Here is a 15309-nt window from a genome sequence, read left to right as displayed (position 1 = left end):
AACCGCGCATTCGTCTAATGCCGTGTACACACAAGCGGACTTACGACGGACTGAACTCCGAAGGACTTTTTGACAGAGTTCCGACGCAACGGACTTGCCTACACATGATCACTCCAAAGTCCGACGGATTTGAACGTGATGACGTAGGACCGGACTAGAATAAGGAAGTTCATAGCCAGTAGCCAATTGCTGCCCTTGCGTCCCTTTTTGTCCGTCAGACTAGCATACAGACGAACTGATTTTTCGACCAGACTCCGAGTCCATTGGAAGGATTTGAAACATGTTCTATTTCTAAAGTCGTCTGATTTTTCGACAGCAAAGGTCCGATGAATCCCACACACGATCGAATTGTCCAACGGATTTGTTCCGTCAGACCTTTGCTGTCGAAAAGTCCGCTTGTGTGTACACAGCATTAAGCTCGCCAGTTCCAAAATGTCTTGCAGGACAATTTCATGGGTCATATGGTAGATGCACCAGCTAGAAACAAAGCGTTACTAGACCTACTGATTACCAACAATACAGTCCTGATCACGGATGTGGAAATAAGGGGCAATTTAGGAAACAGTGATCACAGGTTAGCTTCAGTATAAATCACACAAATAAGAAACAAGGGGAATACAAAGACACTGAATTTCAAAACAGCCAACTTCCCTAAACTACGAACCTTGCTAGAAGATATAAATTGGGATAACATTTTAGGAAAAAAGAACACGGAGGAGAGATGGGTTTTCATTAAGAGCATAATAAATAAGGGCATTAGCCAGTGCATCCCATTGGGAAATAAATTTAAAAGAGCGTACAAAAGTCCTGGATGGCTTAACTCCAGTGTAAAAATGCATATAAAAGCAAAGGAGAAGACCTTCAAAAAATGCAAGGCTGAGGGATCATCATCAGCATTCAGATTTTACAAAGAATGCAACAAGAAATGTAAGGGTGCAATTAGGAGGGCTAAGATAGAACACGAAATACACATAGCGGAGGAGAGCAAAAAAAAATCCCAAGAAATTCTTTAAGTATATAAACACTAAAAAAGGAAGGACAGACCATAATGGCCCCATAAAGAATGAGGAAGGAAATCTGGTTACAAAGGATGGGGAAATGGCGAAGGTTTTGAGATTATTCTTCTCCTTATGCCCTGTACACACGGTCGGATTTTCCGACGGAAAATGTGTGATAGGACCTTGTTGTCGGAAATTCCGACCATGTGTAGGCTCCATCACACATTTTCCATCGGATTTTCCGACACACAAAGTTTGAGAGCAGGATATAAAATTTTCCGACAACAAAATCCGTTGTCGGAAATTCCGATCGTGTGTACACAAATCCGACGGACAAAGTGCCACGCATGCTCAGAATAAATAAAGAGATGAAAGCTATTGGCCACTGCCCCGTTTATAGTCCCGACGTACGTGTTTTACGTCACCGCGTTTAGAACGATCGGATTTTCCGACAACTTTGTGTGACCGTGTGTATGCAAGACAAGTTTGAGCCAACATCCGTCGGAAAAAATCCTAGGATTTTGTTGTCGGAATGTCCGAACAAAGTCCGACCGTGTGTACGGGGCATTAGTCTTCACGAGGGATTCGGGGGGGTTCAGTAACCAAAACTGCAGCGTTTATCCTTATGACACATCACAGGAAGCACCTCCATGGTTAACAGAGGACAAAATTAGAAATAGACTTGGAAAACGTAACATTAATAAGTAACCGGGACCAGATGGCTTGCACCCGAGGGTCCTTAGGGAACTCAGTCAAGTAATTGCCAGACCATTGTTCCTAATTTTTAGTGACAGTCTGACTGGAATGGTACCAGCTGATTGGAGAAAAGCCAATGTAACGCCAATATTTAAAAAAGGGCCAAAATACATCCCTGGGAATTACAGACCAGTTAGTCTAACATCAAGAGTATGCAAGCTCTTGGAGGGGATGATAAGGGACTATATACAGGATTTTAGTCATGAAAACAGTATCATTAGCAGTAATCAGCATGGATTCATGAAGAATCGTTCTTGCCAAACCAAACTATTAACCTTCTATGAGGAGATGAGTTGCCATCTAGATAAAGGAAGGCCCGTAGATGTGGTGTATCTGGATTTTGCAAAAGCATTTGACACAGTTCCCCATAAACGTTTACTGTACAAAGTAAGGTCCATTGGCATGGACCATAGGATGAGTACATGGATTGAAAACTGGCTACAAGGGCGAGTTCAGAGGGTGGTGATAGATGGGGAGTACTCAGAATGGTCAGGGGTGGAAGTGGGGTCCCCAGGGTTCTGTGCTGGGACCAATCTTACTTAATTTGTTCATAAACGACCTGGAGGATGGGGTAAACCATTCAATCTCTGTATTTGCAGACAATACTATGCTAAGCAGGGCAATAACGTCTCTGCAGGATGTGGAAACCTTGCAAGAAGTTCTGAATAAATGAATGGGGTGGGCAACTACATAGCAAATGCGGTTTAATGTGGAAAAATGTAAAATAATGCATTTGGGTGACAAAAATATGAATGCAATCTACTCACTGGGGGGGGGGACCTCTGGGGGGAATCAAGGATGGAAAAAGACCTGGGGGTCCTAGTAGATGATAGGCTCAGCAATGGCATGCAATGCCAAGCTGCTGCTAACAAAGCAAACAGAATATTGGCATGCATTTAAAAGGGGATTAACTCAAGAGATAAAGCGATAATTCTCCTACTCTACAAGACTCTGGTCTGGCCTCACCTGGTGTATGCTGTCCCGTTCTGGGCACCAGTCCTCAGGAAGGATGTACTGGAAATGGAGTGAGTACAGAGAAGGGCAACAAAGCTAATAAAGGGACTGGGAGATATTAGTTATGAAGAAAGGTTACGAGCACTGAACTTATTTTCTCTGGAGAAGAGACGCTAGAGAGGGGATATGATTTCAATTTACAAATACCATACTGGTGACCACACAATAGGGATAAAACTTTTCCGCGGAGGGGAGTTTAGTAAGACATGTGGCCACTCATTAAAATTTAGAAGAAAAGAGGTTTAATCTGAAACTGCGTAGAGGGTTCTTTACCGTAAGAGCGGCAAGGATGTGGAATACCCTTCCACAGGCGGTGGTTTCAGCGGAGGGCATCGATAGTTTCAAAAAACTATTAGATAAGTACCTGAACGACCACAACATACAGGGATATACAATATAATACTGACATATAATCACAAACATAGGTTGGACTTGTCTTTTTTCAACCTCACCTACTTTGTAACTATGTATACCCAGCTTTAGAGTCAAGAGTCACAGGATTCACTTCCCCATTCACAGGTCATCTGGATGGCTGTTCTGCCTAAAAACCAAAGCCATTAACCATTGCAGCACTGGAAATTCACAGCAAAAAAAACTATATTTTTTTTAGCTAAATTTCAGCTTTAAAATGATTGTAAAGCTTTGTTTTTGTTTTTCTAAATTTAAAAAACAAACATCTTATACTTACCTGCTCTGTGCACAAAGTGGACCTGAACCTCATCTTCTGGGGTCCCCTTCTAGCAATCTTGGCTCCTCCTCTTCTCCGAGAGCACCCACAGCAAGCTAAGGGGACACTTGTGTGGGCTCAATACGGAGCCAGGCTGTTTGCATCGGCCCCACCACCTGCTCCCTCCTCACAGGCCTTGACTGATAACAGCGGGAGCCAATGGCTCCTGCTATTCTCAGTAAAGCCCAAGAATTCAGGAAGAGAGGATAGCAAGTCTGACAGTGCTGGACCAAGAGTGGTTTGCAGTAAGTGTTTAGGGATGGGGGGGTGCTACAGACACCTGAAGTTTTTTTTAGATTAATACAAAGAATGCATTAAAGTGGAGCTCCAGCCCCCCCCCCCCACTAAAAAAATTAAAAGTCAGCAGCTACAAATACTGTAGCTGCTGAATTGTACTTTTAGGGCACTTGCCTGTCCAGGGATCCCGCAGTCTCCTCACCCAAGCCGATTCTTTAATCAGCTCTCGGATGCTAGTGCCGCCATCTTGGGTAAGGGAAACCAGCAGTGAAGCCTTGTGGCTTTACAGCTGGTTTCCTACTGCACGTGTGAAGCGTGCTGCGCTTTCTCAATGTGCCGGCTGCCTTTGCACCTCGCTCCTTTCGTACTTCATGCAGGGTGTAGCGCAGACAGTCCTGCCCTTGTGTCTTTGGGACTTGAGCTTGGTCTTGACTGTCTTTCCAAGAAGCCACCTTTTGAACCAATTCTAAAACCTCCCTTAGTCCTTTGACTCAGAAGGTGGCTTCTTTGGTTGCTATCACTTTTGCAAGAAGAGTGTCGGAGCTGGCGGCTCTTTCATGTAAGGAGCCATTCTTGGTCTTGCATCATGATAAGGTAATGTTGCGTCCTCCTCCATCTTTCTTGCCTAAAGTGGTCTCTAGTTTTTACTTGAATCAGAACAGGGAAAAGATCGCTACATACTCTGAAGATAGTTCAAGTGGTCAGGATTTACTTGAGTTGTCGGTGCAGGTCAGGAATCCTGGTTTGTGCTGTCAGAAGAGCCCAGGAAGGGCAGGCGGCATCCAGGTCAACTATTTTTCTCATTGGATCCATCAGTTAATCATTCAAGCCTATGGTTTGAAAGTGCAAGGTCCCACTCTTTCATAGTTATGATTATAACTTGCTCTGTGTCCTGTGATGTACTCCAAGAAATGATTTTACAGGTAAGTATGTAGGAAAAATCCAATTATTGGGAGGGGGCCTCAAGACTTAAGCCTAGTACACACCACTAGTTTTTTTTGTTCAACTCAGCAGGAAAGAAAAAAAAAAACCGAAAGCTCTGGTCGGAGCTGCTGTACTAACAATCCAATGTTAGTACAGTGATCTCCCCTGTTTTATTGCGTTCTGACAGGGGGTCAGCCCCCTCTCCCGAACACTCTGGTCAGCGCTCTCCACCAATAGCACTGATCGGGAGCCAGTCAGCTGCTGGTTTTCTAGCATGCACGTCCAACAGAAGCTGGCCAAAAGGTAGGCTTCTGTCGGACCAGCTGCCGTACACACATGGGCCGAATGTTGGTCGTTTTTTATTAAACCAACCAATGTCGCCCAACATTCAGCCCGTGTGTACTAGGCTTTAGGTAGTTTAAATGTATACCGATGCTTTAGAAGTTTGTAAGTTATTAGGTTTTACCAAGCTTTTTATGTGTATAATGTAGCCTGAGTTTTGTGTTTAAATAACTGTATTGCTGCCCTGTAATCGCCAAATTCATCCAGGGGTCAAGTGGTGTCACCTAATCCCTGCTGTTGAGTACAATTTATAGACTCATAAAACAGTGCATGATATATGAACACTGTACCATACTATATAATATAGGTGATTCCAAAGTTACATGGGTTATATGTCAGTGAATTACTGCAGACAATTTTCTCATGATGTGAAAACTATGTATGTGTTTCTTTTTTTGGGGAAAACTAAACCCCAAGAGGCCTAAAACTGTGCCTGCTTTTATTTACAGTTTATGGTAATTTAATTCCAAATACGCCTTATCTCTACTCCCATTTAATGTGGATTAAGCAAATAATGTTTTAACTTTTCTGTTTGTATTTTTTTTTAACAGGATCACATGCAAACACATCAGCCTGGGCCTTCTCGAAATTCTCAATTGCCAAAATTATTTAGGTGTGACACATGTGACAAAGGCTTTGCTAAACCAAGTCAGCTTGAAAGACACAGCCGCATTCACACAGGTATTTTATTATGTGGAGAATTAATGTGAGATTGTTGAGATATCAACCTTTTAAATCATGTTTTAAACCACCACCGTAATCACATTTATTAATCCATGCCTGGTGTGAGTAGTTGTAACAGGTCCCAGCAGCATTGCCTCATTAGCAGGGGCCAGTGCTAAGCCTAATGCCCCGTACACACAATCCAAATATCGTACGAAAGCGGTCGTCCGAGGAAGGATCGTACGATATTCGGATCGTGTGTACACTACTTTCGACAGCCGATCACGACAGTTCATCTGATGTTATTCGATCGGACATACCCAGAAATTTTCCTTGTACGATTCCAGATCGTACGATTTTCGTTTAGTCGGTATAGTTGTCATCCGAAAATACAATACAAATACATTACAACACATGACATCACTTACGATTTTTTTGTCTGTCGTACGAGAATTTTCGTGACTTTATTTTAGCTTTTCAATTTCTACTTGTGACTATTAGCGAGAACGGTCGTACAATCGGTCGTACAATATTCGGATCTTGTGTACAGGGCATAAGGCTACTTTCATACTGAGGCGCTTTGCAGGCGCTACATCGCTAAAAATAGCGTCTGTAAAGAGCCTCTCCAGTGTGAAAACCCGAGGACCGGTGCGCTTGCAGACCGGTAAAAAAATCCTGCAAGCCACATCTTTGCAGCGCTGTAGGAGCAGTGTATACATTGCTCCTAAAGCACCCCTGCCCATTGAAATCAGTAGGGCAGCTCTGCCAAACCACCAGCATAGCACCACTGCAGCGGTGCTATGCCGGAGGTTTTAAACCTTTTTTGGCTGCTAGCAGGGGTTAAAACCGCCCCACCAGCGGGCGAATAGCGCTGCTAAAACGGCGTTAAAGCGACGCTAAAAATAGCGCCGCTTTACTGCCGACACCCGCCCGCCCCAGTCTGAAAGTAGTCTAAGATCTGATTCATTGGTGTTTTAGTGCTCAATTAAAAATTCATGCAAACAGACTTTTTTTTTTTGCAAATATAAATGTTATTTATTTTTGAAAACACACAAAAAAAGATCAAGAAAAACATTACAGTGCAAACAAAGTATAACAGAGATGGTACATACATAGTTATCTCGGACAAATGCCATCAATTTGTTCGGTGTAAATAACACCACATAGAGCAATATTATCTATAAGACTTGTGATCACCTTTTTAGCATCAGCCTCTAATGTTTATTATTACTCTAGCATTGTCGGGTAGGAAATATCACCTTGTCTCGATAGTCAGGGATTCAATTGCACAGTCCAATTCTCATGTTCCAGTGATTAGAGAGAAGAGGAAGAAGGGAGAGATAAAAAAATATATATCCCAGAAAAGTAGAACGATTACTCAAAAAGGGGATCACTACAATCCCTAAGAAAACGAGAAAAAAAGATAGAGTTGCTAGAGAAGAAGACGGAGAGAAAAGGAAGGGAGGGGAAGGGAAAAGGGTGAAGAGCATGTCGCCAACTGGCGACCTTCAGGGCTGTATCACTGTGCCAGTTTAAGAGTTAAGTAGGGCCAGTCCATCAGAAAGAATAAAGATATTCCAGAGCCTCCATGCCTTAGAATGCTTCTCTTGTTTGTTTTGTGCCATGAGGACAAGACCCTCTAATTTTTTAATGTCCTCCACTCTGCGCATCCACAGCCCGACTGACGGGGGGGAACTTTTCTTCCACTGGAGGGGAATGCAAGATTTAGCGGCATTCAATAGATGTCGTATTATTGACTTTTTGTAGCTCTGTGCTGGGATCGAGGTGGCATGGAGCAAGAGAAAAGCTGGGTCATTACCGATTACATGGTCATTACATTTCTGGGTGACCATTCTAACTGTCGTCCAAAAGTTTTGTAGTCGGGGGCAGGACCAGAAAATATGAAGCAGTGTCCCCACATCTGTCTGACATCTCCAACATTTGTTTGTGGAAGCAGGAAAGTATCTATGTAGTATCTGAGGTGTGTAGTACCACCTGGTCAAGATCTTGTAATTAAGTTCCTAAATTTTCATACAAATCGTCGTTTTCAAGGAAAATCTAATTATCGTCTGTTTTTGGGCATCTGTAAACGAGCGCTGTAGGTCAGTCTCGCATTTCTGCATAAAGGGTTAGTCAGGTTGTGATGTGGGGGAGTTGAGCAATGTGTATATTTTGGATAGTACTTGAGGCAGGGTCCTCTTGTCTCTGCAGTACTCCTCAAAGGTCGTCAGTTCTCGATGAAAATGTGCCGAGTTCGCTATCTAATGTAGGAAGTGGTGTAGCCGGATCGCCTTCCAAAATGGAAGGCAAAATTGTCCAGTGTCACTAGTCAGGGCTTGAACCGAGGGCCATTGAGTGCCCTCCAAGAAATAAGTAGCACAATCTATCCCTGTCGATGTAAGTGTTTCGTATTCCAATGGTTCCAGTCCCAGAGGAGATGCTGTGTTACCCAGTATTGGATAAAGTGGGGATTCCTCGGTGGACAGGTGGGTTGTGAGTATGCTCTTTGCTCCTACTCGAAGGGTTGTGCCGATGATGGGAAGTCAGGACTGAGGGTAATCGCTCAAAGAACCGGGCGGCCCCCTTTAACGGCACCGTTGTCTGGGCTTGTTCTAGTTGGGTCCAAAGTTTTGACTTACTATGCCGATTCCAATCAATGATTCTACCAAGGTGTACTGCCCTGTAATAATTACGTAGTTCCGGGAGGGCCAACCCTCCAAAATGTTTAGGCAGTGTTAGATATCGTCTGCATAGCCTGGGTTTGGAGTTAGCCTGTATAAATTTAATAAAAAGGGAGTTCACCTGCTTGAAGTTTTGGGGTGCAATCTTGATCGGCAATGCCTGAAATAAGTTTAAAAATTTAGGGAGGATGGACATCTTGATGAGGTTACATCTCCCAAACCAGGAGTGCGAGCCCTTGGTCCATTCCTGTAACAATAAACGGGTCTTGGTCAATAGGGGCGGGAAGTTGAGGTCGAAGGTGCGCTTTAAATCCCTTGGGATTAGGGTTTCCAGATATTTGAGAGAGCAGTCCGACCATTTGAATTTAAATTGGGATTTCAGTGAGCTCAATCTTTTGGAAGGTATATTAATCCCCATTGCCGCAGATTTGTCGAAGTTGATTTTTAGATTGGAAAGGTTTCCGTACCTATCAAACTCTTTGAGCAGATTTGGCAGGGAAACTACCGGATTGGTCAAAGAAAACAACAGATCATTTTATTTATTTATTTATTTCAGGTACTTATATAGCGCCTTCAATTTACGCAGCGCTTTACATATACATTATACATTCACATCAGTCCCTACACCCTCAAGGGGCTTACAATCTAAGGTCCCTAACTCACATTCATACATACTAGGGCCAATTTAGACAGGATCCAATTAACCTACCAGCATGTCTTTGGAGTGTGGGAGGAAACCGGAGTACCCGGAGGAAACCCACGCAGACACAGGGAGAACATGCAAACTCCAGGCAGGTAGTGTCGTGGTCGGGATTCGAACCAGCAACCCTTCTTACTGCTAGGCGAGAGTGCCACCCACTACACCACTGTGCCGCCCGTAGGCCAAAATTTTAAATTGAGTAGTACCCACGGCCACCCCCCTAATATCAGGATGTGAGCGTACCGTACACAAAAAGGGTTCAAGAGCTAGAGCAAAAAGTAGAGGTGAAAGTGGACACCCTTGTCTGGTTCCGTTTGTGATAGGGAATGTTTCTGACAGAATTCCATTAGCTTTAACCTGAGACGTAGGTGTGGAATAGATACTGGAGATCCATTGTAGCATTTTAGGTCCCAAGCCAGTCTGTTTAAGGACCGAAGACATAAAGGTCCAATTGGCATGGTCAAACGCCTTCTCAGCATCTGTGCTGAGAAAGACGCAAGGTATCTTCGACGTGGCAGTTATGTGGACCAGGTTGAGCACCTTGGTGGTGTTATCCCTAGCCTCTCGGGTTGGAATAAAGCCCACCTGGTCTAGATGGACGATATCTGGCATAAATTGGGTCAATCTATTAGCCAGGATTTTTGTGAAATGCTTAAGGTCAATGTTCAGTAAGGAGATGGGTCTGTAACTGCCATATGCTGTTGGGTCCTTACCTTCCTTATGAATAAGGGAGATATGCGCTCACAGAGTATCTCTAGGGAACGAGCCCCCCTCCCCAAGGCTGTTAAACATCCTCACCATATGGGGACCTAGCAGTGGGAGGAGAGTACTGGTAGTACTGTAGGGTAAACCCATCCGGGCCTGGTGCTTTGCCGGGTTTCATCCCTCCTACCGCTTGTTGCAGTTCCTCTAAAGTGATGGGGTCGTCTAATTCCGTTCCCGTTTTTATCGGTAGATGGGGCTTCCGTGAGGTGGCGATGTAGTCCTCTATTGTGGTGTCATTTGGGGCCCTAACTGGGAGGTTATACAGAGAAGAAGAATAATTCCTAAATTCTTGTGCTATTTGAGTTGGTATAGTTCTCTTTTGTCCCGAAGGTGCTATAATTTGGGGTATGAAAGTTTTGAGTTTGTGGTTTCTGATCGCTTTAGCAAGCATTTTCCCACATTTATTTCCGGATTCGTATGCGAGTGTTCGGCAAAACTGTATCGCCGCTTTAGCTCTATATTGGAGAAGGTCCACTGTTGCTTTCTTTGAAGCGCCAGGAAGTAATCAATTCTCGAGTACACTTTGTGTGGAGACGAGTAAAAGGTATAATCCCTCTCTCCAGAATGATGGAGTCTCCAAATGTCAATCAGCTGGGCGTCATGTAGGTCCCGAATAATACGATTATGTCCTTCGAGCGTACGGAGGAGTGACCCGAGGAAATGTCTACTGATGGGGCTAGAGGAATGTTAAAATCACCTCCCATAATCAACTGCCCCTCTTTGAAGTCCATAAGTAGGTTTATTGTACTGTGCAGGAAGGTATCTTGTCGATCATTGGGTGCGTAGATAGTGGCAAGTGTCACCTTCGTGTCACCAATCAGCCCCATAATAAATACGTAGCGGCCTTCGGTGTCCACCAAGGTGTCGCTATATGTCCAAGGCACTGCCTCAGATAGGAGTATAGACACTCCCTTGGTTTTAGCTGTCCTGTTAGTGGCATGGTAGGCAGAGGGGTAAAAATGGTTTCTAAGGCATGGAGGCCCCCCAGTTTTAAAATGTGTTTCTTGGATGAATGCCACATCCGCCCAAGCTCTTTTGAGATCGTTCAAGAGCATGCAGTGTTTTTCAGGTGCGTTTAGTCCCTTCGTGTTCAGCGAGAAGATAAGAAGGTTGTCCATCCTCCCTGGGTCATGGGCAAAGGAAGGGGAGATAAAAAAAAGGGGGGGGGGGGAGAGGGGGAGTTGTAGGGAGGGAAAGATAAAGATTAGAGGACGGGTACAGGAAAGAGTAGAAATAAAAAGGGGCGAGATGCCAGGAGACACGTTAGTAAAGAAAAAAAAAGAGAATAATTGAAAACCAAAAATAGATAAAAGGAACAGTACAAACTGTCCGTCTAGCTAAGAAATGCGAGCGAAATTCGCTCATGAAGAAGCACGCCCCGATTAACACCAGGGGTGATGCTTCGGCCTAATGGAGAAGAGGTTAGAGTGGACCGAGAGGAGCCCCCCCGACCCAGTCCAGCCCCCCAGCTTGCTAATATAAGTTAACCTTGTACTCAAAACATAATTAAAAAAAAAATAAAACCAGAAGAACATATAACTAGCAAAAAGTGCAATTATGACATTAAGCCATCTTTTCCATGTGAAACATAACTATGAACCGTTTGTGAAGCAATAGGAAGAAGCGGATATACGATCCCACCTCCCGTATTAACTAAAATCCCCCCCTGGTCCAATTCCACCTGTTCAGGGATAACGGTATGGGATGTCCCCCATCCTGTTACTAGAAGAGAGATAGGAGGGGATCTCAGCAGGCCCCCTGCCTGACCAGCCCACTCCCAGATAGAGACCACATCCAGGATCCAAGTTCCCTGCCTGGGTCATGTCAGTCCCCGTGTCATTTAAGAGGATGGGGCAGCAACCTGTCTGACCATCAAACCCCAGTGAGCTGGATCTGTTCTCTAATTCTAGATGAGGGGGCATATAGCGTATCCTCACATCATACAGCCCCCTTAACTATGCCCCTTAACTGTGGCCCTGTGTGGGTCGCGCCTGTCCAAGTTACGTGAGGGTCTCCAAGAAGACTCTCGGTGTGGTAAGCATGTGAGGGGGGGGCAACCACCTGACAGCCACCCCGCGGTGTTGTGGTCTCCTTTCCTGTCATCACCCTCTCGTGATGCTCTCGAATACCCATCCCCCTCATCACCAGTCTCAAGGGGACGTATGACGCTCCCCCAAGAAACCCTGTGAGCCATAGAGTCAACTTAACGGCACCGGAGGAGCGTAATGGGAGGGGTGGATTGTATCCCATCAGACAGCCTCATCTACAGCAGTTTCAAGACACGGTAGGTATGTTAGAGTTACACAATTAATCCACACATATAAACACTTAAAACCACAGTATGAGAGAGACCTGATCTGGGTATCCGGGAGTACTGCAATTTCCTTCTCCACCCCCGTGATGTGCAATGTTGGCTGGTAGCATGTGATCGTGTACTTCATTAACCCAATGCGGCGTGCGGAGCATCTGACCGACAAATCAATAGTTCCTGCGGGGGGGAGGGACAGGAGGGAAGGGAAAAGAAAAACAGAAAACCTTCCCCAAGGTCACACATCACAACCTCCCCTACCTTCCAAGTTCCTCAGCAGGGATGTCTATAGGTAGCTGTTTTCCCCTACTTGAAACGACCCCGGACTCAGTGCTGCACATAGACATCCCTGCTGAGGAACTTGGAAGGTAGGGGAGGTTGTGATGTGTGACCTTGGGGAAGGTTTTCTGTTTTTCTTTTCCCTTCCCTCCTGTCCCTCCCCCCCGCAGGAACTGGCACATCTTCTTCCACACCATACTCCCCTCCCTGTAACCAGGGAATTTGGCGTTCCAACCTGGAGCTGTGCAGGGCTAAGAGACAGTGTAGAGACATCCTCCGTGGCCATACAGCTTAAAGGGGGTGTAGGTGGGGGACCCACGTCATAAGTCAATCCAATAAAGTAAAAAAACAAAAATTTCAAAACACAGCAAAAACCAGGAAGGGGGTGAACAAAAAAAAGTATACGGGAGCGGTGTCAGATGGCTCACCTCATTGCCAGCCTAAGTCAGGCTTTCCTCGACTCCTCCATGGAAGTAAAGCGGGATCTGCGATGGTCCCTCTGCGGTCTAGGTGAACGGCCCCTCCTCCTTCCTGGCAAGGGGGCAGAACGCTGCAGTAACTGTAGCCAGTCTTGTACTTCAATGGGATCCGCTTCCATGAAGGAAAAGAGATCAGGGAGATCCGAGGAGGTACGCAGGGTGAAAAACTTTTGAGACTTTCTGAAAGTCACAGATATGGGGAAGCCCCATCTGTAGGTGATTCCAGACCGTCGGGCCACTTCCAGCACAGGTTTCAGCATGGCTCGTCACAGCTGGGGTTTCTCTGGAGAGGTGTGGTAGGATCCGGAGGGTAGCGCCATCAAATTCCCCTTGTGGGCATATTGATGGATACAACATATAACGTCCCGTGGTCTGTCCGGGTCTGATGAGCGGGGACCTAGAGCTCGATGGATCCTATCGAAAGATAGGTTGGTCGGGAAGTCGTCCCTTGTCAGATCTTGAACGATAGCCAGAGTAGATGCTGCCAAGTCCTCCACGTCTGTGGCCTCTGGCATGCCTCTCAGCTGCAGGTTGTTTCTCCTACTGTGGTCCTCCATTTCTTCCAGTTAAAGTTGTTGTGTGAGGACCGTAGCTGCTTGAGACAATTGCAGGGCCTCCATTGCGGTCATGTGTCGCTCTAGAGTAGTCACCGAGGATTCTTCTGCCCCCATCCGTTCTGTCAGCGTTCTCACCTCCTGCCACACCGCCGTGATCTCCTTGCGGTGGGTTGTCTCTAGTCTGCCGACCAGTGTCTCAATGTCAGATCTCGTAGGCAGGGCCTGGAGCAGCACTCGCAGTTCAGCGTCGGCTCTCGGGGTCAGTGGAGTAAGATGGGGATGTTGTGATTCTTGGGGATTCGAGGAAAAGACCGCCGGAGTATTGAAGTCCACTTCTGGGGCAAAGGAGGACGACGGGGAGACAGAGGGATCCCGCGGCTGCTGTACATTGAGAGGGCTGAGCCTCGTGGTGTTCGCCATCTTGGTATCCGGCGAGGCTCCATAAGTATTTTGAAAGAATCTCTGAATTTCACTGCTTGGATGCGGTTTAGGAGGCGTTTTTCGTTTGTTCTTCCCTCTCCGCTTCCCAGCGGAGTACATGCCGGGGAGTACCGGTAGATAATGCTGTTTTAAAGCTGGGAAAGGTTGGACCGGACCGGGAGCTCCACAAGTGTGCGACCTTACTCAGTCATGTCCAGACCACGCCCCGCAAACAGACTTTTTTAACTCAAAAAAGGATAGTGGCTTTTATAAAATATAGGCATAATGTGAGCTTTGATGATTGGAGAACTGTACAGGGGGGATTTCAGACTACTGGAGATCCAGAACATTGCACTCTATGTGAGAGCAGCACTCCAGTTCTGCATCGCGTTGCTAGCACAAGGGTGTTTAGAATGGGATACAGCTTTAGAACATTTTAAAAAAGCTGCAATATCCTTAGATTTTTAAGCAGCTTGCTTGGGTTCATTTGGGGTTTAAATAAAAATACAATTTGTGACCTCTTTATAGTCAGAAGGCTTTGTTGAATGTAGTTGTGGGTAAATATCTTTGGCATGGAAGTTACGTAATTGCTGTTTTTGAAAAAAAAATGCTGAATATGAATTTCTTCCTCTCAGATCAAATGCTACACAAATGGGGAATTTAATCAATTTCTAACACTTTTCTGGTGCTATGTCTCTTTAAAATGGCCTGTGCCAAATTTAAAATTCCCTGCCGCTCATTTTGGTAGCTTTAACCATCTCAATACAGTGCACTTTCACCCCCTTCCTGCCCAGGCCATTTTTCAGATTTCAGCGCTGTCACACTTTGAATGACAGTTGCGCGGTCATGCAACACTGTACCCAAATGAAATTTTTATTATTTTTTCCCCACAAATAGAGCTTTCTTTTGGTGGTATTTGATCACCTCTGCGGTGTTTATTTTTTGCGCTATAAACAAAAGAAGAATGACACGTTTGAAAAAAACACAATATTTTTTACTTTTTGCTATAATAAATATCCCATTATTTTTTTTTTAAACAAATTTTTTCCTCAGTTTAGGCCAATACGTATTCTTCGAATTGAAAATCAAGGTGATCTTGCGCATAAATAGTAATAAAAATGAAGATGAGAACAAACCATGTGAATAAATAAACAAATGTCACCGTGTACACTAATTACCAAAATAAGTGCACATAAATGAACATGTGAAATGTGATAATAAAATACCACTGAATAAAATAAACGCACATGTGAAATGTGATAATAATCACTTAAAAAAAAAAAAAAACTCTTCATATGTGATAATAGTCACTTCAAAAAAAACTCTTCATATAATCAAAACGGTGTAAAAGGTAATAATAATCTCCTCCAAAAGTCAATATATGGTTAATAATAATAAAAAGTCCAAATAGATAATAAAACTGTATATAATCCTCCAAGTTCAGAGGGAAGTGGGAGAT

At 44.7% G+C, this 15309-nt stretch overlaps 1 protein-coding gene across 2 annotated transcripts in view; it reads left to right on the top strand.

The window, feature by feature from the left end:
- ZNF236 (zinc finger protein 236) overlaps positions 1-15309 on the top strand; it is a 461432-nt gene that overhangs the window by 404430 nt on the left and 41693 nt on the right. For both annotated transcript variants that reach the window (XM_073631228.1, XM_073631227.1), the window contains exon 31: positions 5550-5679. In XM_073631228.1, coding sequence (XP_073487329.1) covers positions 5550-5679 — 130 coding nt within the window. The remainder of the gene's footprint in view (positions 1-5549; positions 5680-15309) is intronic.

This window comes from Aquarana catesbeiana, linkage group LG05 (assembly GCF_042186555.1).
Source record: "Aquarana catesbeiana isolate 2022-GZ linkage group LG05, ASM4218655v1, whole genome shotgun sequence".
Taxonomy (NCBI): domain Eukaryota; kingdom Metazoa; phylum Chordata; class Amphibia; order Anura; family Ranidae; genus Aquarana; species Aquarana catesbeiana.
This window is presented reverse-complemented; position numbering and strand designations above follow the sequence as displayed.